Consider the following 24362-nt stretch of genomic DNA (forward strand, 5'->3'; position numbering starts at 1 on the left):
ACTACCATAACTCTACAACATTACGTGTTAAAGTAACTGGGTTTAGTAATATTTTATCCATCAGTGTAGACGCTTCAAGTCAATACTAATAACTGCTGCCTCTCAACATTAATACATGACATTAATCTGCCTGTTCCTCCTTACACATCAGCAGCAGCAGGGTATATGAGAAGAAAGCTGACATTTATGAGAGCAAGCAACACCTTCCAAATGTTTCACCTTAATTTCTTGTTCTTATACACTACTTTTATCTTAAGTACTCACCATTTGGAATTTCCATACTAGCTATTTTAGAAGGTGGCGATGAGCCCACAGAATTTTTTGCCACCACACTGATGATGTAGTCATTTTTATCAAGTTGTATTTCTGCCTTATGTTGAGGATCAGGAATTTCAGAAAGGGATTGTGTTTCCTCGTCTGATGAACATGATACATTATAGGAAAGTATTTTTCCATTAGCTTCATTAATGGGTAAAGGCTACAAAAACAGAAAAATAAATTCTGTTACAAAAACCTGCGAGGAGTGATTATGTGACAAGGCAAGGCCATCGAGTCTAAACTGGACACTCTGCTAATCCTAACAAATTAATGTTAGAAAAGATGAAGTTGTTAACAGTGCACAACACAGATTTAAAATCCACTGAGATAAATCAGGAAAGTGATGCTGAAGAAAAACTACACTTGCTGTAAGCAGTAAAAGCACACAGAAATATAAAAATTAAGTAACAAAATATTTAGCCTCATATTTTTCAGAAGTAAACCAAAGGAAGTGATATGCAACATTCCTCTACTTAAAAAATAAAATATTAAAAAGTATGGCATCATGTTTTTTTAAATAGTTATTGTTTTCTCATTTTAAAGTAGTACTTGCTCATTATAGAAAATGTGGAAAATACTAAAAAGTTGGAAGAAAGCAAGAAAAATCTCCCATATTCCCATCTCTTAAATACTCTTACATTGTGATATTTCCTTCAAGTTGTTTTCCTAGATGGAGATTTTTATTAAAATTGTTTTAATCATACTATACAATTTACATCTTTTTTCACTCTTCTATAATACACACTTGTCCATAATACAGTTATATATATTTTAATAGCTTTATATTTCATGTAGCATTTTAATCACTTTACTTGAATATTCCTTAAATAAGTGAAATTTAAGGTGTTCCCAATTTTTCACAATACTAAAATAAATCTTTTGGTGCAACATTTTTTTTTCATGGCTAGGATTAATTCTTTAATGTGAGTTCCCAAAATTGGACGTACTGGATAAAAGGAAATAAACATTCAAACTTTTTTTTTTTAACATCTTTATCGGAGTATAATTACTTTACAATGGTGTTAGTTTCTGCTTCATAACAAAATGAATCAGCTATACATATACATATATCCCCGTATCTCCTCTCTCATGCTTCTCCCTCCCACCCTCCCTATCCCACCCCTCCAGGTGGTCACAAAGCACCCCAGCTGATCTCCCTGTGCTATGCGGCTGCTTCCCACTAGCTATCTATTTTACATTTCGTAGTTATATATATGTCCATGCCATTCTCTCACTTCGTCCCAGCTTCCCCTTCCCCTTCCCCGTCTCCTCAAGTCCATTCTCAATGTCTGCGTCTTTATGCCTGTCCTTCCCCTAGGTTCTTCAGAAACATTTTTTTTTTTTTTTTTAAGATTCCATATAGATGTGTTGGCATACAGTATTTGTTTTTCTCTTTCTGACTTACTTCACTCTGTATGACAGACTCTAGGTCCATCCACCTCACTACAAATAACTCAATTTCATTTCTTTTTATGGCTGAGTAATATTCCATTGTATATATGTGCCACAACTTTTTTATCTATTCATCTGTCAGTGGACACTTAGGTTGCTTTCATGTCCTGGCTACTGTAAATAGAGCTGCAATGAACATTGTGGTACATGACTCTTTGAATTATGGTTTTCTCAGGGTATATGCCCAGTAGTGGGATTGCTGGGTCATATGGTAGTTCTATTTTTAGTTTTTTGGGGAACCTCCATACTGTTCTCCATAGTGGCTGTATCAATTTACATTCCTACCAACAGTGCAAGAGGGTTCTCTTTTCTCCACACCCTCTCCAGCATTTATTGCTTCTAGATTTTTTGACGATGGCCATTCTGACTGGTGTGAGGTGATACCTCACTGTAGTTCTGATTTGCATTTCTCTAGTAATTACTGATGTTGAGCATCCTTTCATGTGTTTGTTGGCAATCTGTATATCGTCTTTAGAGAAATGTCTGTTTAGGTTTTCTGCCCATTTTTGGATTGGGTTGTTTGCTTTTTTGATATTGAGCTGCATGAGCTGCTTGTAAATTTTGGAGATTAATCCTTTGTCAGTTGCTTCATTTGCAAATATTTTCTCCCGTTCTGGGGGTTGTCTTTACATCTTGTTTATGGTTTCCTTTGCTGTGCAAAAGCTTTTAAGTTTCATTACGTCCCATTTGTTCATTTTTGTTTTTATTTCCATTTCTCTAGGAGGTGGGTCAAAAAGGATCTTGCTGTGATTTAGGTCATACAGTGTTCTGCCTATGTTTTCTTCTAAGACTTTTATAGTCTCTGGACTTACATTTAGGTGTTTAATCCATTTTGAGTTTATTTTTGTGTATGGTGTTAGGGAGTGTTCTAATTTCATTCTTTTACACGTAGCTGTCAAGTATTCCCAGCACCACTTACTGAAGAGGCTGTCTTTTCTCCATTGTATGTTCTTGCCTCCTTTATCAAAAATAAGGTGACCATACATGCATGGGTTTAACTCTGGGCTTCCTATCCTGTTCCATTGATCTATATTTCTGTTTTTGTGCCAGTACCACACTGTCTTGTCAGTCAGGGAGCCTGATTCCTCCAGCTCAGTTTTTCTTTCTCAAGATTGCTCTGGCTATTCAGGGTCTTTTGTGTTTCCACACAAATTGTGAAATTTTTTGTTCTAGTTCTGTGAAAAATGCCAGTGGTAGTTTAATAAGGATTGCAATGAATCTGTAGATTGCTTTGGGTAGTACAGTCATTTTCACAATGTTGATTCTTCCAATCCAAGAACATGGTATATCTCTCCATCTGTTTGTAACATCTTTAACTTCTTTCAACAGTGTCTTATAGTTTTCTGCATACAGGTCTTTTGTCTCCTTAGGTAAGTTTATTCTTAGGTATTTTACTCTTTTTGTTGCAATGGTAAATGGGAGTGTTTTCTTAATTTCTCTTTCAGATTTTTCATCATTAGTGTATAGGAATGCAAGAGATTTCTGTGCATTAATTTTGTATCCTGCTACTTTACCAGATTCATTGATTAGCTCTAGTAGTTTGCTGGTAGCATCTTTAGGATTCTCTATATATATAGTATCATGTCATCTGCAAACAGTGACAGCTTTACTTCTTCTTTTCCGATTTGGATTCCTCTTATTTCTTTTTCTTCCCTGACTGCTGTGGCAAAAACTTCCAAAACTATGTTGAATAACAGTGGTGAGAGTGGACAACCTTGTCTTGTTCCTGATCTTAGAGGAAATGGTTTCAGTTTTTCACCATTGAGAATGATGTTGGCTGTGTGTTTGTCATATATGGCCTTTATTATGTTGAGGAAAGTTCCCTCCATGCCTACTTTCTGGAGGGTTTTTTATCATAAATAGGTGTTGAATTTTGCTGAAAGCTTTTTCTGCATCTATTGAGATGATCATATGGTTTTTCTCCTTCAATTTGTTAATATGGTTTATCACCTTGATTGATTTGCGTTACTGAAGAATCCTTGCACTCCTGGGATGAAACCCACTTGATCATGGTGTATGATCCTTTTAAAGTGCTGTTGGATTCTGTTTGCTACTATTTTGTTGAGGATTTTGTATCTATGCTCATCAGTGATATTGGCCTATAGTTTTCTTTCTTTGTGACATCTTTGTCTGGTTTGGTAACAGGGTGATGGTGGCCTTGTAGAATGAGTTTGGGAGTGTTCCTCCCTCTGCAATATTTTGGAAGAGTTTGAGAAGGATAGGTGTTAGCTCTTCTCTAAATGTTTGATAGAATTCGCCTGTGAAGCCATCTGGTCCTGGGCTTTTGTTTGCTGGAAGATTTTTAATCTCAGTCTTAATTTAAGTGCTTGTGACTGGTCTGTTTATATTTTCTATTTCTTCCTGGTTCAGTCTCAGAAGGTTGTGTTTTTCTAAGAATTTGTCCATTTCCTTCAGGTTGTCCATGTTATTGGCATATAGTTGCTTGTAGTAATCTCTCATGATCTTTTGCATTTCTGCAGTGTCAGTTGTTACTTCTCCTTTTTCACTTCTAATTGTATTGACTTGAGTCTTCTCCCTTTTTTTCTTGATGAGTCTGGCTAATGGTTTATCAATTTTGTTTATCTTCTCAAAGAACCAGCTTTTAGTTTTATTGATCTTTCCTATCGTTTCAATCATTTCTTTTTCATTTATTTCTTATCTGATCTTTATGATTTCTTTCCTTCTGCTAACTTGGGTTTTTTTTGTTCTTCTTTCTCTAATTGCTTTAGGTGTAAGTTTAGGTTATTTATTTGAGATGTTTCTTGTTTCTTGAGGTAGCATTGTATTGCTATAAACCTCCTTCTTAGAACAGCTTTTCCTGCATCCCATAGGTTTTGGGTCGTCGTGTTTTGTTATTTGTTTCTAGGTATTTTTTGATTTTCTCTTTGATTTCTTCAGTGATCTCTTGGTTATTTAGTAGTGTATTGTTTAGCCCCCATGTGTTTGTATTTTTTACAGATTTTTTCCTGTAATTGATATCTAGTCTTATAGCATTGTGGTCAGAAAAGATACTTGATCAGATTTCAATTTTCTTAAATTTACCAAGGCTTCATTTGTGACCCAAGATATGATCTATCCTGGAGAATGTTCCATGAGCACTTGAGAAGAAAGTGTCTTCTGTTGTTTTTGGAAGGAATGTCCTATAAATATTAACTAAGTCCATCTTGTTTAATGTATCATTTAAAGCTTGGGTTTCCTTAATTATTTTCATTTTGTACGATCTGTCCATTGGTGAAAGTGGGGTGTTAAAGTCCCCTACTATGATAGTGTTACTGTCGATTTCCCCTTTTATGGCTGTTAGCATTTGCCTTATGTATTGAGGTGCTCATATGTTGGGTGCATAAATATTTACAGTTGCGATATCTTCTTCTTGTATCGATCCCTTGATCATTATATAGTGTCCTTCTTTGTCTCTTGTAATAGTCTTTAAAGTCTATTTTGTCTGATATGAGAATTGCTACTCCAGCTTTCTTTTGATTTCCATTTGCATGGAATATCTTTTTCCATCCCCTCACTTTCAGTCTGTATGTGTCCCTAGGTCTGAAGTGGGCTCTTATAGACAGTATATATACAGGTCTTGCTTTTGTATCCATTCAGCCGGTCTATGTCTTTTGGTTGGAGCATTTAATCCATTTACATTTAATGCAGTTATAGATATGTATGTTCCTATTACCATTTTCTTAATTGTTTTGGGTTTGTTATTGTATGTCTTTTCCTTCTCTAGTGTTTCTGGCCTAGAGAAGTTCCTTTAGCATGTGTTTTAGAGCTGGTTTGGTGGTGCTGAATTCTCTTAGCTTTTGCATATCTCTAAAGTTTGTAATTTCTCCGTCAAATCTGAATGAGATCCTTGCTGGGTAGAGTAATCTTGGTTGTAGGTTTTTCCCTTTCATCACTTTAAATACATCCTGCCACTTCCTTCTGGCCTGCAGAGTTTCTGCTGAAAGGTCAGCTGTTAACCTTATGGGGATTCTGTTGTATGTTAATTGTTGCTTTTCCTGCTGCTTTTAATATTTTTTCTTTGTATTTCATTTTTGATAGTTTGATTAATATGTGTCTTGGCATGTTTCTCCTTGGATTTATCCTGTCTGGGACTCTCTGCGCTTCCTGGACTTGACGACTATTTCCTTTCCCATATTAGGGAAGTTTTCAACTATAATCTCTTCAAATATTTTCTCAGTCCCTTTTTTTTTTTCTCTTCTTCTTCTGGGACCCCTATAATTCGAATGTTGGTGCATTTAATGCTGTCCCAAAGGTCTCTGAGACTGTCCTCAATTCTTTTCATTCTTTTTTCTTTATTCTGCTCTGTGGTAGTTATTTCCACTATTTTATCTTCCAGCTCACTTATCCGTTCCTCTGCCTCAGTTATTCTGCTATTCATTCCTTCTAGAGAATTTTTAATTTCATTTATTGTGTTGTTCATCATTGTTTGTTTGCTCTTTAGTTCTTCTAGGTCCTTGTGAAATGTTTCTTGTATTTTCTCCATTCTATTTCCAAGATTTTGGATCTTTACTATCATTACTCTGAAATCTTTTTCAGGTAGACTGCCTATTTCCTCTTCATTTGTTTGGTCTGGTGGGTATTTACCTTGCTCCTTCATCTGCTGTGCATTTCTCTGTCTTCTCATTTTGCTTAACTTAACTGTGTTTGGGGTCTCCTTTTTGCAGGCTGCAGCTTCATAGTTCCCGTTGTTTTTGGTGTTTGCCCCCAGTGGGTAAGGTTGGTTCAGTGGGTTGTGTAGGCTTCCTGGTGGAGGGGACTGGTGCCTGTGTTCTGGGGGACGAGGCTGGATCTTTTCTTTCTGGTGGGCAGGACTGCGTCCAGTGGTGTGTTTTGGGGTGTCTGTGACCATATTATGATTTTAGGCAGCCTCTCTGCTAATGGGTGGGGTTGTGTTCCTGTCTTGCTAGTTGTTTGGCATAGGGTGTCCAGCACTGTAGCTTGCTCGTCGTTGAGTGGAGCTGGGTCTTAGCGTTGAGATGGAGCTCTCTGGGAGAGCTTTCGCCGTTTGGTATTACATGGAGCTGGGAGGTCTTGGTGGACCAATGTCCTGAACTTGGCTCTCCCACCTCAGAGGCTCAGGCCTGACACTCGGCCAGAGCAAGAAGACCCTGTCAGCCACACAGCTCAGAAGAAAAGGGAGAAAAAAAAGAAAGAAAAAAATAAAATAAAATAAAGTTATTAAAATACAAAATAAAGAAAATTATTAAAAATAAAAAAATTGGGCATCCCTGGTGGCGCAGTGGTTGATAATCCACATGCCAATGCAGGGGACACGGGTTCGAGCCCTGGTCCAGGAAGATCCCACATGCCGTGGAGCAACTAAGCCCGTGTGCCACAACTTCTGAGCTTGCACTCCAGAGCCCGCGAGCCACAGCTACTGAAGTCTGCATGCCTAGAGCCCGTGCTCCACAACAAGAGAAGCCACTGCAATGAGAAGCCTGCGCACAGCAACAAAGAGTAGCTCCCGCTCGCCACAACTAGGGAAAAGCCCGTGCGCAGCAAGAAAGACCCAACGCAGCCAAAATGAAATAAATAAATAAATGTATAAAAAAATAAATTAAATAAATAAATAAAGTAAAAAGTAATAAAGAAGAAAAAAAAAGAAGGGAGTAACCAAACCCAAAAACAAATCCACCAATGATAACAAGTGCTAAAAACTATACAAAGAAAACAAAAAAAAAAAAATGGACAGACACACCCCTAGGACAAATGGTAAAAGCAAAGCTATACAGACAAATTCACACAAAGAAGCATACACATACACACTCACAAAAAGAGAAAAAGGAAAAAATATATATATCTATATAAAAAAAAAAGGAAGAGAGCAACCAAATCAATAAACAAATCTACCAATGATAATAAACTCTAAATACTAAACTAAGATAAACATAAAACCAGAAACAAATTAGATGCAGAAAGCAAACCCCAAATCTACAATTGCTTCCGAAGTTCACTGCTTCAATTTTGGGATGATTCGTTGTCTATTCAGGTATTCCACAGATGCAGGGTACATCAAGTTGATTGTGGAGATTTAATCTGCTGCTCCTGAGGCTGCTGGGAGAGATTTCCCTTTCTCTTCTTTGTTCACACAGCTCCTGGGGTTCAGCTTTGGATTCGGCCCCGCCTCTGCGTGTAGATCGCCTGAGGGCGTCTGTTCCCGCTCAGACAGGACGGGGTTAAAGTAGCGGGTTATTAGGGGGCTCTGGCTCACTCAGGCCAGGGGGAGGGAGGGGTGTGGAGTGTGGGGCGAGCCTGTGGCGGCAGAGGCCGGCGTGATGTTGCAACAGCCCGAGGCGCGCCGTGCGTTCTCCCGGGGAAGTTGTCCCTGGATCACGGGACACGGACAGTGGCAGGCTGCACAGGCTACTGGGAGGGGCGGTGTGGAGAGTGACCTGTGCTCGCACACAGGCTTCTTGGTGGCGGCAGCAGCAGCCTTAGCATCTCATGTCCATCTCTGGGGTCCATGCTGATAGCCGCGGCTCATGCCCGTCTCTGGAGCTCGTTTAGGCGGTGCTCTGAATCCCTTCTCCTCGCGCACCCCGAAACAATGGTCTCTTGCCTCTTAGGCAGTTCCAGACCTTTTCCCGGACTCCCTCCCTGCTAGCTGTGGTGCACTAGCCCCCTTCAGGCTGTGTTCACGCCGCCAACCCCAGTCCTCTCCCTGGGATCTGACCTCCGAAGCCCGAGCCTCAGCTCCCAGCCCCCACCCACCCTGGCGGGTGAGGAGACAAGCCTCTCAGGCTGGTGAGTGCTGGTCGGCACCGATCCTCTGTGTGGGAATCTCTCCGCACCCCTATTGCTGTGCTCTCCTCCGTGGCTCTGAAGCTTCCTCCCACCACCACCCACTGTGTCCACCAGTGAAGGGGCTTCCTAGCATGTGGAAACTTTTCCTCCTTCACAGCTCCCTCCCAGAGGTGCAGGTCCTGTCCCTGTTCTTTTGTCTGTTTTTTCTTTTTTTCTTCTGCCCTACCCAGGTACGTGGGCAGTTTCTTGCCTTTTGGGAAGTCTGAGGTCTTCTGCCAGTGTTCAGTAGGTGATCTCCACATCTTACTCCTCTGCCATCTTGAAGGTCTCCCTCACATTCAAACTTCTTTATTTATATAGCTAAACTGCTTTTTAAAATAATTGCTCCAATTTATACAGCAATGCATGGGACCCTCTGATCCAGACTGACACTGACATTAATACTCTGCTGAAGACACTGCTCCAACAGAGGTCCCCGACGGCTCTCCGATGGCCTGGTCCAGTGGACATGTTACCATCCTAAGACTTGTGGGTTTCATTTGATACTATTCATTCCTTCACACATCCCCCTCCACTGGTTTCTGCAAAAGCTATTTTCTTCTGGTCTTCCTGCCTCTCTGGCCTTCCCAATCTCCCCTGCTGGATCCTCCTCCTTTGCTGGTCCTTTATATCCTGCCATCACCTACAGTTCCACTCTTGGCCTCTTTCAGCCCTGCGTGCTCTCCCTGAGTGATCCCATTTATATGCTTACTCACAGCTATGTCTTTAGCTCAGACCTCTCCCAAGCTCCAGAGCCTTACATCAAACCACCTCCTACTGAACTGTACTCAGATATCCTTGTGGCACATGTTTAAAAAACTCAACATGTCCAAAACAACTTAATTTTCCAACCAAATATGGCAGAACCATCAACTAGTCACTGACGTTAGAATCCAAATCGCTTCAATATTTTTAATCCTTGGTTAAACATTTATCTCGTTTGAACAATATTCTAAACTTTCTCACATTGAAGTAATTTATATAATCGTTACTATATTATTGTGAAATCTGACAGACAACTGCAGGTAGCCAGGGGATTTGCTAATCAAGAGTAAGAGGGGATGAACAGTCATATACGGACAACCTCGAAGCAATGGAATGTGTACACAACTTGCTCACAGACTTCAAAGATTTACTTTACTTAAAGCTGTAAAGATGTCAAATTTTTATAAAAATAATAGTTTAAATTTCAATAACAAAATTAACTGTTTAAAAGAATCTGGTTATAACTGTTCCTATGAAATCTGGTGTAGAAGACAATTGTTTGTGGTTTTGATGTTCATAAATCAGATAAAAAAATACAGCAACAAAAACATTTGCTCTGGTAAGGAAAAGCTAGTAAAACATAATGCAATTCATATTTTATCTAAAATTTTAGAAAACTATGTAAAACTTTATAATTGTCATATTATAATGCAATTTACTTAGGGGACAACAAATTACACATGATATATATAAAAAGTTGGTTTCCTAGTCATTGAAGTGAAAATGCAACATAAACACTTGAGATTCTAACTTGTGGTTTCTGGCTGCATTTCTGACTAAAGTGAGAGAGATGGAATTCATGAAATCCTCCGTCCTTTACAGGCCTCATAAAATCAAACTAAAGAATGCTCAGCTCTTGACACAGAGATCCTCACTACAGTGACTGTGGTGCATCTGCAGTGATGTGGAATCTGGGGCTTTTAGAAGCCAGGTTACATTCTCAGCAATACTGTACGCTAAGCCAGTCTGGGAAATCCTGGCTCCCTGATAACCCAGGTACCATATGTAAGTTAACTAGTTCAGCATAATAAAGTTATTTAAATATTCAAGGAAGAATTAGATATTTACCTTCCAATATATTATTAAATTTTTTCCATCAGAACTCCACTCTCTCCAAGTATCTGGTCCCTTTGAAGGAACTAGAAGAGAGATTTAAAAGTTAGTATTTGAAGATGCATACTATGTCAGTTGATAAGATCAGTAAGTGGGATGGTGGTATTTGAAATTTTTGTCTAGGTTTTTGAAATTCTCAATAAAAATGTGAAGAAGTCAGTGGCTTCCACTTAGAAAATGGAGCAATGGAAAAGCTGAGCTCCAAATGTCTACAAAACACAAGGCCCCTTACAATGGGTTAAAATCACCCTCAAGTCCCTCAAAAAAGGGTTCAAGGCTGCCTCTCCATCTCACATCCGTCCCCCTCCCCTTACTCAAGCTGGCTCTGGCTACACACTGGCTTCCTGGTTGTTCCTCAAGCATGCCAAGGACACCTGCCCCAGGCTTTCTGCACTTCCTATGCCCTCTCTTCCTCTGCCTAGAACTTGCCTCCTCTGAATTAACCACGTAGCTTCCTTCACCACCTCCTTTATATTTCAGATCAAGTGTCACCTTATTAGTGAAGTCTCTTCCAGCTGCTCTATTTAAAATTGCAAACCCTCTCCTCAACCGCCTGGCCTTCATTCCCTAGCCCTCTCTCTAGGTTTTATTTTTTTCTGTGTCACTCACTGCCACCCAATACGCTATTATATACATATTTTAAAAACTCATTTCTAATCCCCTATCCTATAAATTCCATGGGCAGAGACTGCTGTTTTATTCACTGCTATATTCCTAGTAACTAGAACAATTCCTGACACATGGTGGACACCCAACAAGTATTTGTTAAATGAATTAATGCCTTCGTCTTAATGAGGCGTAAATAAAATGCTTCCTCTTGGCAACAACAGCTCACAACTGAAAGCAAAAGCAGCCAGTCTCCAACATGACCAATGATATTGGTCTCGCTTCCTGACATTCACGCCCTTGTGTGGTCCTTCCCACACTGTATCAGCGTTGGCCTGTGTGACAAGTAGGGTACGGCAGATGTGATGTATGTCCCTTCTGAGGCTAGGACATAAAAGACATTGTGGAGGCTGCCTTGTTCTCTCTTTGATCACTAAGTCTGGGAGCTGCTGGCTGCCATGTTGAGGACACTCCGGCAGCCCTATGGAGAGGCCCGCGTGGTGAGGAACTGAGGCCTCCTGCCAACAGGCATGTGACTGAACCATCCTGAAAGCCAATCCTCTAGCCCCAATCAAGCCTGCAGCCCCTACCCACATCCCGACTGTAGCCTCAGCTAAGCTGTCTGAATTTCTGATCCACAGACACTGTGAGATAACAAATGTTTGCTGTTTTAAGCCACTGAGTTCTGAGGCAATTTGTCATAGCAGCAGATAACTAGTACACTCTCTCCCTGGACTCAAGCATGATCCAAATAATTCTTACGTGTGCTGTAAGGATCCACTCTCATCTTTCTAGTCTTCATGTGGAGAGACAAAATCTGGGTTAATACCTGTCCTTTTTTGTCTTACTGTTTGTTAAATTTTTTGGAAGAAGTTTTATAGTCCCTATATTATATAGTTCAAACAAAGCTTTTGCTATCTTTTGTTGAATGATTTCTGAAAATTACACCTATTTCTAAATTTTTTGCTTTGTTTTAAAGCTGACATCTGCTTAATCAAGAATAGTATCTCATTCTGTCTTTAGAAGTTATCATACTTAGAAAACCAGTTACCTGATTTTATAGATATATTGACCTGGGTGTACCACAGAAACTAAAGTTCAAGAACTTGTAGTCCCATCCATTTCTCAGGCCTAGGTCACAAATAAAAATTCCACCAAATTAGCTTTATTAATAATTGTTTTCAAAAAAGAGACACTCTAAATAGGTTATTAAAACTCCAGGAATAGGAGGAAAGAGTGTGAGAAAAATCACTCTAAAATCTTACTACGGTTTCAAGTTTGGTTTCCAATGTATCATTTTAATACAGCTGCAATCATATTGTGGATAGGGTAGCCTAGTCCTTTCACATAACACATGCCAAGCATTTTTCCATAGTATCACAAAACTTGAAAAACCATCATTTAAAATGTCTGTATGGTATTTTACTAGCAGGCATTATATAGTTACACAATTTATCTAAACATTCTCCTGCTTTTAGTCACTCTGGTGACATTTTCTTTTAAAAACAAAATTTCAGGATCCATAGTAATAATTAGCCATAAGTCACTCAGTTAACTTACTGGCTTCTGTGGTTAAATATTGTTTTTCATTGCTCCACTTGCTCCATTTCCAGAAGGGGTCAGTACAACAACGAATCCGAAAAGTATATATGGTATATGGATTTAACTTATCCACAGCAGCAAGATAACTTGAATTTTCTATTCCTCTCATTGTGACATTCCGCTATTAGAAACAAATATATATATTACATATATAATATCACATGTATATGAATACATACATATACGCATATATTTTTTTTAGAAGAAAGCCTCCCAAATTTGTAACATAAATTGACTGAATGTCATAAGAGTTTACCTCTATAAAACCAAGGCAGTTCATCCACTATATTTTAATTCTTATATAAATGCCAAATCTGTGAAATTATGTTCTGCAACAGCAATAAATAAAATTGAGTATCTTTTTAGTCCAAATGTTGGATCTAAGTAATAATGGTCAATTAATTATGCAGAGAAGATGATATTCAGTCAATGGTTAATGGTAATGCAATATACCTTAATATAACTTAGTAATCTAAGATGACCTTGAGGATTAAATACATTATTCAGATGATACTTGGAAACTGACTGGAGGCAGGCATCATCTTATGCATCTTTTTTATATGGCACTTAGAACCTCTAGTGTGGTGCTAAACATGTAGACTAGTCAACAAATATTTAAACTAAATAAATTAAGATGAAGCACTTCTAAACAAATTTGAGGATTTGCATGCCTCAGGAAAGTCTCTGAGTTCCCAACTACTTACTGCAAAGAAGTTTTTTGGGTTACGTTTTGCAGTTTGACTGATTTTCTAGAAATTATCAGTAAGTTTCCAAGTGACTATTTAAGTACATCATTTATTTTGGACCTACCCCAAATTACAAGATGGTGCAGCATAAAAGTCAACCTAAGTATTTAAAATGTACAAAAAAGCCGTGTTTTGACTTATAACGCCCAATTATAACTTGCTCCTATTGCTGCACTTAGCAGTTTTAAAAATCACATCCTCTCTTTGGTGCCGATTAGTCCGTTAACTAACACCAATGGTTACAGCAAAAACTACTAATTCATTCACAAATTTATTGAGCACCAGTTACATGCCAGGTACTATACTAGACCTGGAAATATTCTGAGTAGTAAAAGTCAAACTTACGTTCTATAATATCCGGTATTATAATTGTTTTTAAGTGCTAAATATAATGCTGTTATGATATTGATATATAATGTCTTCACGCTTAGTAAATCTCTATAATAAGTAATCTGAGCACTTATGCATACCAATTTACTTAATTATTTTTGAAAACTAAGTATTTTATCCAAAATAACCTCAAGGGAAGTTTATAGAAGAATCTTACTCACCAATTCATGTACTGAGTTAGTTTTATTAATTTCAATTTGACATAACAGTTTAATCTTTGCAAAGCTGCCTGGTAAATGCCAGGAAAGTGTAACAGCTGTTGAACTGATATCCTTCACTTTGACTGAAGTAGGAATATGGGGATGAACTGTAAATACAATTTTCAAAGATTACTTTAAAAGCTCTTTTCTAATATGACAAATGAGAGTCAAAGAAAACAAAAAAACAGAAGAGATGTCATCACTGCTGATCAACAATGTTCCACCCACCACTGTGTGGAATACAAATCTCACCTTTACTGCTGACACCAGGCCAGCATTGTTTAAGAACCATTCACGCTCAAGGTTCCTCAGTTGGCATCAGAAATACTAAAAGGTAGTAAGTCAGTCTCTACCTTTAAGGAACCCCTCATTTACTTGGGGACTGACAAACAGAAAGAAGGAAAATCAACAAGAGTATATACATTAAGTCCTAAAGGTGTAGTACAGATATTCACTGCTACAGGAATTTAGATGTAAGTGTAGATGTACAGTGAAGATAGGACTTAAGATGAGCTTTGAAGGATGAATCAGAATGAAACTGGCAAAACAGTTGCAGAAAATCATTTCAGGCTGGGGTCTTGGCAAGAACAAAGGTACAGTGAAGCAAACTGCAAATTACACTGGTGATAGTGCATATACCAAATTGAGTGATGGGAAAGAATCACGTGGAAGATATGGCTGAAATGGCAGAGGGCAGACAAATATATATAAAACTGCCATGCAAGTATAAGATGTAGCTTTTCTGACCTTATGGAAAAAATCAAGACATAACAAAGATGATGAGAAGGAATAATTGATAAAAGTGACTTATATTCACAAGTAAGGCAACAGGAGCCATCTACTAATCACCTGCCAGGCTGTATTATAATGCATTTGGTTTAAGCCCTTACGCCCCTGACTGTCTCTAAAGAGAAGGCCTCTACGCCACTGCTCTGTGTGTTGCTGAGCCTGGCACAGAGTTGATACACATGGAATGACCACAGGAATGAGTGCCAAAAAGACATGCCTCTTTTATTTCTATTTTGAGCTGTACATTAATAGGGTTGGTAAAAATTCAGAAATCATCAGCAGTAAAAAGGAACAAACTATTTACTGATACATACTTGGATGGATCTCAAGGACATCATCCTTAGTAAAAAATGCCAACCTCTAAAGGTTAAATAGTGTACAACTCCATTTACACACCGTTCCCAAAATAACAAAACAATAGCGATGAGGAACAGACTAGCTGTTTTCCAGGAACAGAGATTCTAGCACGCGCCCGTGTGTGTTGATGGGGGTGGGGGTGGTGTTGCTACAGTGACAGCGGGAGGCGGTTCCTGTGGGTGACAGAAGAGTTCTGTATCTGAACTGTATTGGTGGGTTGCGTGAATCTGTACGTGGATCTGACTGCACAGAACTACACACACACACACACACACACACAATTAAATGCATATAAAAACTGGTGAAAACTGAGCAAGGTCAGTAGTCTGGTTCAGTGTTGAACCAGGGTCAACTGCCTAATTTGGACATGGTACTACAGTTACATAACATGCTACCACTGAGAAAGTCGGATGAAGGACTGTAATTATTTTTGCAACCACCTGTGAGTCTACAACTATTTCAAAATAAAAAGGTTTTAAAAATTGGGCAAAAAACTATTTTCAGAAATCAAAAACTATCAGATAAAGCCACTTACAATTTCTATGAAACAATTCAAATTTTTATTTGAATTTAATAAAACAGTAAAACTTGAAATTATAAAGATTTTTAAATGAAATTTACAAAATTAGTATTAAGTAACTATAAAGGAAATAATAAGTAAAAAGTAATCTCTAGAAGCACTTTTCATTAATCTCAAGACATTTTACCACTTCTAAAGTTATTTTTAAGACATTGGTTTATGCAGCAGCTTACCTTTTTCAGTTATGTTAACTAAAAGTGTTGATTCTGATTGACCCAGAGGATTTCGAGCATTCAACGTAAAATTGTATATTTCTTGATTTGGAAGCATTTGAAAGAATAACTGATAGCTTTCATTTGTGGGCAACTCAACTCTTTTAAATCTAACATATTTTCCTGAAAAACTGAATTAAGAGAACATTAAGGAATATTAAAATAATTTCAAAATGGCAAGAGATTTATTGCAGGAAAAGATGAACGGGTATATTTCTAATAAATTTTTTTTAAAAAGTCTGTATTTCTAATTACAGATATACTACATACTCAGGGAAGAAAATATATACAATGCAGAAAACAGAAGAAAAAAATCAGCCATAGCCCACTACCCAGAGACAGTCTCTGTTCATATTTGAGGGTTCTTCCTTCTAGAGGCTTTTTTAAAAAGACGACAAGATATCAAGTCTGCATGTGTCTAAAGTGCAGTATTTATAGTATACCCAATTTTCTACAGCATATTTTGTTTTATATTTGTTCTCATAATATAAATGAAACAGAGCATCTTCTTATGTCATTTAACATCCTTCCAAGGTACTCCTCACTGTTTGACAACCTTTCCCAGAGACCTTTACCTTTCAAATAAAGTGTAACTTGTATTGCGTGGGCCCACCAAGAATGTCGGTCTTCCTGGATTCCAAGTGCATATAATCTCTTTTAAGTCATATGTCTCACAGTTCAGTTTTTGAGGAATATCAGGTGGATCTAATAAAAAAAAAGAAAAAAAGGTAGTTACTTTGATTATGTATATTTTCTCTGAAAACGTTATGTTTCATAAATGTTAATTACATTTCAGACAATTTCCTTAAAAAATCATTTGCTTACATTTTGAATGGTGCAGGAATTACCATTCTTTGTATAGCATGTTGATTCAGAGTTCATATTACATTAGGAGTGATGGATTAACTTAAGAGTTACTCACTTAACTTAAGAGTTAGTCACTTAAGAGTGACCATTAGCTCATTTGGAAACTCCCCAATAGCAACCTGAAGAGATCAACTATCATGCTTTTCCCTTAAATCCCATTTCAGAGTCCATCAAATCTCTCAAAGGAACCTTTGTCCAACTAGTTAAATCAGAAAAATCTACAGGTTAAAAGTATTATTACCTATCCTCTTTATACTGTGATTTGAAAAGAAGTACCAAATCATAAGTCAGTATAAGCCACGTTACAAGCTTCAGAGTTCTTAAATAAGTTGTAAGGACTATTATTTACAAAGTCACTCTTGGTAAAATTCTACATATCCCTATATTCCAAGTGACTACTGATCTTTTGTTGTTTTCCTTCTTTAATGAGACTGTTCTGTTTTTGTAGGGGCAAGACTAGAAAAAGAAAAAAAGTTGTTTTTGTTTTGTGAGGCAGAGTGATAAACAAAAATTCTATAGTCTGACACTGATTATAGAAAGTGATATTTCTGTAATCTTACTTAACCAAGCATATACAGAAACTGATATTTCCTACTGTCATATTTATCCAAACTATCTTCCATGGAGGTAAGTTTTGTTAAACGACTATCTACTCATTGAAAAAGTCTAAAAGATAACTTTATTTTTAAAAACCTGAATTTTTAAAATAGTCCTTAGTTTATCAAACAAGACTTAGAAAATTTCACATACTTTCCCCAGAGATAAGCATTACATCCTTCAAGTATCTTAGGTAACATTAAGAGAAGTAATGAGTATTTATATGAAAGTTTACCAACTGGATAATAAAACTAACACTGACATATTTATTTTGAAAACTGTTTTAAACTTAAGGACAAACTTTTGGTCGTTTTATTAAATTCACATACCCCAAATTTTGAGGATATTTAAAATGCTGATTATTTTAGGATTTGGCAGATATATTAAGTTGAAATACTTAAAATCCAAATAACAGGAGCAAACTAGACAGAAGTAGAAGGAAAAATTGAAGGAGAAAAAAATATGAGGGGGCAGTACTTGAAATATACTGATTTTCTTTTCAAAGAAATTCACTTACAAAAGAATCAATTGAAGCTAGGTAAAAGCTCGGTATAAATCAATTGTCTTTCTATGTAGCAGTATATAGAAAACGCAATTTAAAAACATCAATTTTTAATAGCACCAGAAAACATCAAACACCTAGGAATAAATTTACCAAAAGAGATAAAAGACCTCATATCACTAAAATAAATCAAAGAAAATCTAAATAAATGGAAGGTTATACCATGTTCATGGTTTGGAAGACTCAATATTCTAAGAATAAAAATCCTCCTAAATTGATAGATTTAATGTAATATCAATCAAAATCCTGTCACATTTGAATGTGTATGTGTGTGTGTAGGGGAAAACTGACAAGCTGATTCTAACATTCTTTTCAGCCTTTTCAGTAAATGATGGGATAACAAGCTACCCATAAGGTAAAGGAAAGTAAATCTTGATCCCTAACTCACACCACAGTCTGCCCTTGCTGCAAGTTTCTAAAGAGCTCCCTCTGAAGTGAAACGTTACTGCTGTTCCTGAATTGACAAATATTGATCAATATTTCAACCTCCAAATGTTATAAAGGAAAGCTAAATTATGAACTAAATAGGTTTGCTCTAGAACTATGATAAAAGATTAGAACATTGTTAGAAACAATAAAAACAGTGAATATTCTCATCTTTTAAGTTTTAATTTTTTATTTCATTCTTTTAAGTGAGTATCTCACTTTTTGGTATCACTTATCAAGCAGTTTCACTACACTGGTTCTTTACTTAGACTCCATGATCAATTGTGAGGAATGTTGCACATCACTTCCTAAAATTCCATTTAGGAAAGAAAATTTAATTTTTTAAATTTCTAAAATTTAAATTCGAATATATCCTCACTCTCACTTGCATTCCAAAATGCCTTACTGGAAGGCAAAAAGAGAGTAAGGTTACAGCCATCAAGCTGAGAAGGGCACCTAATCCCCTTCCCTTGGGAATCTATCAGCAAATGAATGTAATTTATCATAAATTTCTATGGAAGTAAAAAAGTGACTGAAAGCAGCTGATCCACAGCATAACTGACAATCATAAGAAAAAAAAAACATAAGAAAAATCACTGAGTGAGCAAAAGAAAATGACAAAATCCATTCACTACATTTCACACACTTTATTCATGAGACCCTTGGACCACTAGAAACTTTAAGTTCCGAATGTGAGCAGGAAGGGAAGCACTGCTGGAGGCAAAGCCATCAGTGCATTAGAACATTACAGTTACCACAGGGGAGGGGACAGAAAAGCTCTAAATACAAAAGTATCTGTGGATGCACAACACAAGCCATATAGGTAGGGCAGTCCACCCACAACAACTTTTGGAAACGTCATGGAACGTAGAAGTGACCATGTTAAAAAATGCCCCTGCATTACGGAGAGTACATCAGACACAGAACACAGTGAGAGGGGGACTCTTCCTCCCCCCATGTCCTGCAGCCACCCTCCTCTCATCAGAGAAGCGTAGGTTATGCTTTTGAAAGATTTTGTGTAAAATCATTACAATTTCTTTAATTCAGGTACTTAAAAAAAAAGGTATGCTTTAATTAGGTGGGAAATTAATTTATACAAAAAAATTCCTAAATGATGTAGGAGTAAGAAATATTATATACTACCTGCCCTTGACTCAACAAAGCTGTTAACTAAGAATTTAAACTAAAAATTAGCAGATGAATGTTTCAAATCTTATTACAAAAGCTGCAAATTATATAGATACAGGTATGTAGAAAACAAGCTTAGAACTCACCTTAAAACAAGCAAAAATGCTGGTATCCTCATAATGTCATTTGTATCAAAGAATAAAAAAATAAGAAAGAAATAAAATCATCCCCCCAAAAAAGCATTAAGGCTTTCAAAGAGGACCAAAACAGATTAATAGGAACTCTTTCCTTAAAAAAAAAATTATATACTTACATCCTGCAAAAATAACTGTTCCAAACATGTTATCTTCTACAGAGAAAACCACATTTGTTCCACTACTTTCGGAAGCAGAAATATTACGGATCTTGATTGCAACATTTTTCCCATCAAGATGGATAAGGGGACAATATGTACTGCCAATCTGTGCTGATAACACTTTTTCTTGAGTCACACAACATACTGTTATATCTGAGCCTACAAGTAGCACTCTGTCTTGAGGAAAAACCTTAGTCTGAGAAGCAGGAGACCCTAGAAAGAGCAAAAGGAATTATAAATACTTTAGAAGTCTTTTACATAAATTAGCCCAGTGTACATAAAACACACTGTTAGGTACTTTGTAATTATGGTGGCCCAAAGATAAGGTACGCTCCCCAGGTTTCAAAGGAGCAAGACATACACAAGAAATAAAAATGTGTGTGGTTTTATTTACTTATGACGGGGTGATGGTGGGGGAGTAGAGGGGACTGCAAGTCAACGTGTAAGGTCACAGGTTAATATCTAAGAAGTCTAAAGGTTCAAATTAAGCGGGTTTATCCACATGTGAAAAATCCACACCAAGAAAAAGGTACACATTAAATAATTCCATTCCTTTGAAATTATTCTAGGTATTTAGATCAGATGTCCTACTTTCCATCAGCTTGCATGTATGGTTAAATACTCCACATCCTAAAAAGCACTTTCTAAAAAAAATCCCAACTCTGTAGGTTAAAGCCACCTCTTTGTTTTTATTTTCCTAAATAGCCAATTTAAAAATATTATCTCTAGTCTCCTTTCTACCTACTCATTCTTTAATCTACTGCAATCTGGCTTCTACTCTGGCCACTTTACTAAAATGGCTCCGTGGCCTAACTACTCAATCCAATGGCCACGTCTTAGTAATCTTTCCTTCAACTTCCACAACATCTGGTATGTTGCCTAAAGTCTTCCTTCTCAAAACTCCCTTCTCTCTTGGGGTGTAGACTACTTACTTTTGCTACTCTTAACCCTCTGGCTGCTGTTTGCTTTGCTGGCCTCGTTTTCTTCCATCCAACCCTCCTCATACAAGCTTCTAAGAGATGTGTCCTTGGTCTTCATGCCCCTTTCCTTGAGTTATGTTAACCTCCAAGATTTAAAAAATTTCACATCACGTATGTTAATGATTCTCAAACACACAATTGACCCTTGAACAACACGGGTTTGAACTGCATGGGTTCACTTATGTGTGGATTTTTTTCAATAGTAAATACTACAGTACTACAGGATTTGCAGTTGGTTGAATCCTCGGCTATGGAACCACAGATATGGAGGTTCCACGGGTATGGAGGGCTAACTATAAATTATGTGTGGATTTTCCACTACATGGAGGGTCGGAGCCCCTAACCCCCAGTTGTTCAAGGGTCAACTGTATATTTCCAGTTTGAACTAATCACCTGGATGCCGAATTTGTATTCCCAACTGACAATGAGAAATTGCTCCCAGGCACTTCACAGCTACCTCAAGCTCAACATATTAAAATTGAAATTTATCTTTCCCACCTAGTTTGTTCATATAGTTTCTGTCTCATTGGACAGCATCACCAGCTACTCAGCTGCCCAAACTAATAGTCATCTTCGGCTCTATTTCTCCCCTACCAAAAGCATAGGCACTAATTCTAATTCGGTCTCTTCAGTGTTTTTATACTTCTTCCCTCTTTTCATTTCTAAACCCAGGTGTCCTATTTTATACCTTCACTGCCTTTTGCTGAACTACAAGATTCTCCTTATTAACCTGCCTGCTTCCAGTCCTTCCTCCCTCTGATCCATTTCTCCACATTGTCACTAGAGTGAATAATCTACAATGATTACCAGCCTTTTAAAGCCCTTTATTTTATTGTCAACAATTTTCTAGGCCCTCTCTCACATTGCCAACATTATACCTGCATATGAGTTTTATTCAATGTACAGATGATTTTTGATATACCTGCAGATTCACACTGTTAATTTTATTTTATTTTTTTGTCCACGCCACATGGCATGCGGGATCTTAGCTCCCCGACCAGGGATCGAACTTGCACTCCCTTCATTGCAAGCTCGGAGTCTTAACCACTGGACTGCCAGGCAAGTCCTATACTTGCGGATTCCCATGTTCTCTGCAGTAACTGCAGCTCACAGCGGTCTGCTTTATGGGCAAGAAATTGGGAGCTATATTTTAAAAATATGGACTTGATCTCATTACCGCCTACATAAAATTTTTAAATGTTCTTCCAATGTCTATTCGAAGTGATTTTTAAACCTGGATGTTTATCCAATCACTCAGTATGTTCTTTAAAAATACAGATTCCTGAAGCCTATCTCAAGAGTTTTTGAATCAAAATGTTCTGGGGTGGAAGACTTGGAAGATCCCCAGGTGACCCTCATGCATCCAAATGGGGTTCAGAGAACTAAAACCGTGAGCTAAACCCTACCCTTAAGCAAGACTAATCTAATTCATCTGAAACGAAAATTCTTTAAATATGCACTTACAAGAGATGTTCTTCAGTGGGCTCCAGTCGCTCCACTCTTTGCGACCAGAGAACTGAGGATCATCAATGTAGCATCTAATTCCCACATAATGAGTGGCGCACTCCAAGGGCATGTCTGAGATCCAGCTCCAGTGATGAACTGTATCTCTGCCATTCAGAGTTGTGTTGTGGGTCACCTACAAAATGAACACAAACACAAAATTCTATTTCCAAGTACTATGTCCTGCTTTCCTTTAGGGTTAAAAAAACACAACAGACTATATACAATTACCAGCTAAGTAAATCAAAGCTTTGTTCTTTTGTAAAACTACCTGTTTTCTATAAGGCATAAAAAGAGAGTTGTAGTAACAATAATTATGATTCATTTATGTTTACTTCTTCAACTTTAGGGCCTACTTCATTATTACACAAGATGTTAATATTTCAAAACATTCAATACAGTTCATGAGAAAATACACCATTGCCTAAAATGGTCCCATTTTTCATGGAGAAAAAACAGTTAATGCTTTTTTATCTCCAAGGGTTAAAGTCAAAGAGAGGAGAGCATTTCAACAAAATAAACTATTATTTTAGACTAGATTTTTTTTTATATAAGTGTCATATATTTCAACTTTTATTTTTAAATATGCAACTTATAATAATATAGGAAGCTTAATTTCAATTGTGGAAAATGGGCAAGATTTCAATCAAATATATGAGGATATACTAAAAGAGACCTTGGGACTTCTGGTTAAAGACAACAGATTAAATAAATGTACTTCCTTCTCTTTACTTCATGAAATTCCTCTAGAACAAAAGTACAAGATTTTTTTTTAAAAAAAGGCACAGATGCACAAGGGCAAAAAATTGAAGAAACAACACCGGTAAGATTCTGGACACTGGAAAGCAGATGGGCAATGGTAACTAACTATGCATTCTAAAGGCTGGGGCACTCCTGCCTTCTTCCCTACTCAGCCCCCAGGATACTGATGGCCAAGTACATACTCACCAGGTAAGAGTCTAAACAAACTTTTCTAAGGAGCATATGAACAGGTCAAGATAAAAACCTAAAATAATATTAAGATTTTTCCAGCTTGACAGCCCATCCTAATCACATACAATGATGTCCCAGTCAACAAGTCCCACCCAGGCAAACAAAAGTTCCAATTAGACTTGTTTTATTTTTCAAGAACCACTCACTTAAATATGAGCAGCAACCAGGATGACCAGAAAGTGGAGAAAAAGTTCTAATGTGAAAGTCAAAGGTCAAGATAAAAAAAAAAAAAAAGCAATGTGAAAAAACAGAATGCACAGAAAGAAAAAAAATTTTAAATCACTGATATCCTCAAAGATAAGAAGAGATATTGCATCCATGAAACAAGAACATGATAAATTTTTTAAAACAAGGACTAAGAAGAGAAAAGGGATCTCTTGTATATTAAAACGTATATTAATAGAAATTCAAAAGTGCAAGATAAAGTTTAGGAAAAATTGCTCAGAAAATAGAGCAAAATACTGATGGAATGTAAGAATGATAAGACAATTAGAGGAAAGGTCAGAAAGGTACAATTTCTAAAGAACAGAAGTTCTAAGAAAAAAAGGAGAAAACAGAGATGAGGAAATCAAAGACATAAAATAAGAAAATTTCCCAAGCTGACAGGCATGTGTTTTCAGACTGAAAGGGGCCTAATGAGTGTCCAGCACAACAGATGAAGATAGATCCACAATGAGAAGCAAATGGAACAATGCCTTCAAAATCTTGAGAAAATTTCCCAACCTAGGATCTTTTACCCAGCTAAACTAGCAATCATGAGTGAATGCAGAATAAAGACATCTTCAGAAATGTAGTATCTCAATGTATTCATCAAGTAGCATTTTACATTCCCACCAGAAGGGTATGAAAGTTCCAATCCTTCTGCATCTTCTCAATATTCGGAATTGACAGTCTTTTAAATTTTCCTGGCAACAGATTTAAATTTTTTTAAATAAAATATATCTGTAAGCTACCACTGCAGTTAGCAGAGAGTATCTACAAAAAATAGCAAATAACTACTAGAATTTATGCTTCCACCAAAATGAGGAAACAAGGAAT

At 37.1% G+C, this 24362-nt stretch overlaps 1 protein-coding gene across 7 annotated transcripts in view; it reads right to left on the minus strand.

Moving 5' to 3' along the window:
- LIFR (LIF receptor subunit alpha) overlaps nucleotides 1-24362 on the minus strand; it is a 91817-nt gene that overhangs the window by 20349 nt on the left and 47106 nt on the right. For all 7 annotated transcript variants that reach the window (XM_059916274.1, XM_059916269.1, XM_059916268.1 and 4 more), the window contains 8 exons: nucleotides 22293-22467; nucleotides 19807-20061; nucleotides 16489-16618; nucleotides 15875-16044; nucleotides 13937-14082; nucleotides 12598-12760; nucleotides 10387-10457; nucleotides 265-478 (listed from right to left, as the gene is read on the minus strand). In XM_059916274.1, coding sequence (XP_059772257.1) covers nucleotides 265-478; nucleotides 10387-10457; nucleotides 12598-12760; nucleotides 13937-14082; nucleotides 15875-16044; nucleotides 16489-16618; nucleotides 19807-20061; nucleotides 22293-22467 — 1324 coding nt within the window. The remainder of the gene's footprint in view (nucleotides 1-264; nucleotides 479-10386; nucleotides 10458-12597; nucleotides 12761-13936; nucleotides 14083-15874; nucleotides 16045-16488; nucleotides 16619-19806; nucleotides 20062-22292; nucleotides 22468-24362) is intronic.

The sequence above is a fragment of the Balaenoptera ricei genome, chromosome 3 (assembly GCF_028023285.1).
Source record: "Balaenoptera ricei isolate mBalRic1 chromosome 3, mBalRic1.hap2, whole genome shotgun sequence".
NCBI lineage: Eukaryota > Metazoa > Chordata > Mammalia > Artiodactyla > Balaenopteridae > Balaenoptera > Balaenoptera ricei.